Source organism: Charadrius vociferus, unplaced genomic scaffold (assembly GCF_000708025.1).
Source record: "Charadrius vociferus isolate BGI_N301 unplaced genomic scaffold, ASM70802v2 scaffold600, whole genome shotgun sequence".
Taxonomy (NCBI): Eukaryota; Metazoa; Chordata; class Aves; order Charadriiformes; family Charadriidae; genus Charadrius; species Charadrius vociferus.
The window spans coordinates 117,275-120,689 of NW_009646404.1; the positions used below are offsets into that span (position 1 = coordinate 117,275).

A 3,415-nucleotide genomic window follows, 5' to 3' on the forward strand; every position below is an offset into this window, starting at 1 on the left:
GGCGCCGGCCCCTGCGCCCCCCACCCCCATTGGCAGGAGTGTGGGTATCCTTTCCTCCTCCAGGACATCCCCTGGCCCTCCGCCAGCAGCGCCGGCAGCCCAGCAGCCTGCGGGTTTAACTGCGGGGCCGAGCTCGCTGAAGCCACCCACGCGCTCCCTTCCCCAGGGACCGGGCGCCCAGCAGAGCTCCCGTGGGCTGGGGGAACCGGGCACAGTGCTAGAGGGAGCAAAGCAGAGCATCCTCAAAACGAGCAGGTTAAAGACAGAAACCAGTTCCCAACTACCGAGTCTTTAGGAAGTCAGAGCCAGACGGATGCAGCTCCAGGAGGAAGCCCCCGCCATGATGGGGATGCTGCGTTTCGGGAGCCACCACCGCGGCTGATCACTTCTTCTCAAGGAAGGGGCTGAAAAGTCCCCAGTCGAACGCGAGCATGGCCTGAGGATTGGGCCGCTCCTTGGGCTTCTTGAAGTTATCCTTCTCGGTGCGGAGGGTCCTCAGCACCTCCACCGGGTCCGTCTTGCCCGTGAACTTCTGCAATGGCTCCTCCCTGCGAGGAGACCGGTTCTGCTGTGACCACAGGGGACAGGGACACCCCCCCCCCCCCCCAACTGGGACCCCAGCACACATGGGGATGGACAACGGGGGAGTCACATCCCCGTGCCGGGTGGCTGCTGGGGCACACGGGGCTTGACTGCGGGTGCCCTGTGCTGGGCAGTGCAGGACCTTGTGTCCAGGTACCCTCCCCTCCCTGCGGACTTGGATTTCCCACCAGCTAGTGAAGCCACGGGAGAAGGGGTGATGCTGGAGGGAAAAGGGGAGCAGAGTTTGGGGGCAGGACCAACCAACCCCCCTCGGGTTTGGGGTTGACCCACGGCGGGGCCCTTCGCACCCCCAATGCACCGGCGCTGCTTACGTGACCCGCAGGAAAGGGTTGTAGAGAAACTCCTCCTGCAGCGTGGAAGGCACCGTGGGCAAGTCCTCATCATCCCGCTGCTGCCAAGGAACCAGAGACGTCCAAAAACCTGCCAGCACCCAACACCTCCTCTGCCCCCACCCCAGCAGGGGCACAGCCACTTACTTTGGCCCATGCGAGTTTCTTCTTCACTATTTCATTCTCCGGTTCCACTTTCAAGGCGAACTTGAGGTTTCGGACAGTGCATTCGTGGCCACAGAACACCTTCTGCAATGCCAATGGGAAACACTCGGTGTCACGCGTGCGCCCAGTGCCGGGTCCAATCCAGCCTGGTCCCGCTACAGCCCCAGCCCCGGGGAGGGGTGCTGCCTCCCCAGCGATGTCAGCCCTCAAGCCCCCTCCCCATTTTGGGGTCCCTCCCCTGCCTGGGGCTGAGATTCAGCGCACTCACTGTCTCCTTCGGCAAAGTCCCCAGGATTTGGGTGAGGTTGGTGTACATCTGCTCCGCCGTCCCCTCGAAGAACTTCCCGCAGCCTCCCACGAACAGAGTGTCACCTATGGGGAAAGGGGTCTGGACACAGAGGGGACCCTGGCCCCGCTCCCAGGGATGGGGTGCGGGGTGGGAACCCCCACGCGCTGGATTCCCCCCATGAGGTCAAGCTGCGGTGGGACAGGGAGCACGCAGGCAGTACGCCCTATGTCCCGGTACCCACAGGGTGCGCATCGGCAGGGTGGGATACCTGAGAAGAGAGCCGGAGCATCTGGGGAGCCGTCCTCCCACATGAAGTAGCACATGTGGCCCGAGGTGTGGCAGGGGGTGAAGAGGCACCTCACCCGGATGGCCCCAAACTGTGGGGAGAGAGGATCAAGACCCTGTGAGGGTCACCCCAGCCCTGATGGGCAGCCAGACCCCCTCAGACCTCCCCAAGCCCTACGGCATCGCCTCCTCAGGGCTCAGCAGGTTGCAGACATGCCACGGGAGGCAGTTTGGGCAAGTCCTGCATTGCACGTTGTCTGCTCTGATGGCGTTTAGCAGCGAGACCCCAGGAGAGGGTTGGGTCGGGTCCCCCAGCGCAACCCCAGATGGGCTGGGAACGGGATGGGGTTTCTCCTCCAGTCCAGAGCTCCATCCCACTCCAATTCCACAGTGACATATCTGCAACCGCCCCAGGGCACGGGGAGCCCGAGCATGGCCCCAACCAGGCACCAACCCCATTAGCTGCCGGCACGATGCTGCACCGCTGAGGACCGCACCATCGCCCAGCTCCTGCTCCCTGCCAGCCCCAGCCACCCCATGGGGCAGGATCCACGCACGGGGGCCGAGCCCTGGGGCACTTTTATGGCCACGCACCGTCAGCTCCTGGTCGTGGGTCACTTTGTGCGTCAGCGCCCCGATCCGCTCATCGGCACCATACACCCGCAGGCCGGGGTAGAGCCTCGCCAGCTCCTCGTTGCCCCTCGCGTGGTCCCTGTGCCGGCAGAGGAGGGAATGGGCACCCGGTCCCGCATGGGACACAGCCACCCCCGGCTCGCGCCGGCCGCACTCACCAGTGGTGGTGGGTGGTGAGGACCGCTCTGAGCACCACGTCCTCCTTCCGGATGATTTCCAGCAACTGAAAGGGACCCAGAGCAGAAGGAAGTGAGCGCAGGGAGAGGAGGTGACGCACACCCCGCAGCCGCTACAGCCGTACAGCACAGCCATGACCAGCCGGCACCCGCCGTGCCCGTGACAGCACAGGATCTGTCCCATACGGCACCGCTCTGCAGGCGAGAGGCCCGACAGACCAGGGCAGAGAAAAGAGTCAGAAACAACTGCTCAACAACGGGACAATGAGGGTGGGACGAAGGCTCAGCTCCCCGGGGCCGACCCCGTCGCACAGAGCGGAGCAGGCGGATGGGAACGCGCTGCTCCCACTCCCACGGGGACGGCGGCATTTTATGGCCGGTGCTATCGCAGCGTAAGCACAGAGGTGCGGCACGCGCTGCGCATGGGGTCACTGCCGCAGCAGAGAGACGCTGGCCATGCAACCCCTGCCAGCTATGGCGAAGAGCGGCTGCCAACCCCACGGCTCAAGCTGCCAGGAGGCTTTTAACGCCAACTTAAAATTCATCGCTGCTAACAAACCCTCTGGCTGCTCCTGATTACGTTCCTCAAAGAGGAAGGAAACATCCGTGTCAACAACAAACGCTTAAAAACCGCGACGGCGTTTGCACGATGCGCAGCAGCGGAGGGTGGCACAAGGGCGTCACCAGGCAGGGGGACCACGGGGGTCACAGCAGCGTGGGATGACCCCGGCGCTGCCTTCCCTGCAGCCTGGCTCCTGGAAAACACCACTTTTCAGCCTATTTCAGGTTATTCTCACTTGTTTTGGGGTCTGCACAGCTTCCACCTTGGGCACTGGGAGGTAATGGTTAAGGCGACGTGGAAATCCCCCCGCAGCCCAGGGGTGGGTGGGAGTGGGGTGTGACACACACACACACACACACACACACGCTCCGTG

At 63.8% G+C, this 3,415-nt stretch overlaps 1 protein-coding gene across 1 annotated transcript in view; it reads right to left on the minus strand.

Annotated features, from left to right (window-relative positions):
• Positions 1–382: 382 nt before the first annotated feature.
• HAGH (hydroxyacylglutathione hydrolase) overlaps positions 383–3,415 on the minus strand; it is a 12,291-nt gene continuing 9,258 nt past the window's right edge. Inside the window, exons 2-8 of the mRNA XM_009894643.1 lie at positions 2,463–2,527; positions 2,266–2,383; positions 1,655–1,763; positions 1,366–1,469; positions 1,080–1,181; positions 915–994; positions 383–548 (exon numbers count right to left, since the gene is read on the minus strand). Coding sequence (XP_009892945.1) covers positions 383–548; positions 915–994; positions 1,080–1,181; positions 1,366–1,469; positions 1,655–1,763; positions 2,266–2,383; positions 2,463–2,527 — 744 coding nt within the window. The remainder of the gene's footprint in view (positions 549–914; positions 995–1,079; positions 1,182–1,365; positions 1,470–1,654; positions 1,764–2,265; positions 2,384–2,462; positions 2,528–3,415) is intronic.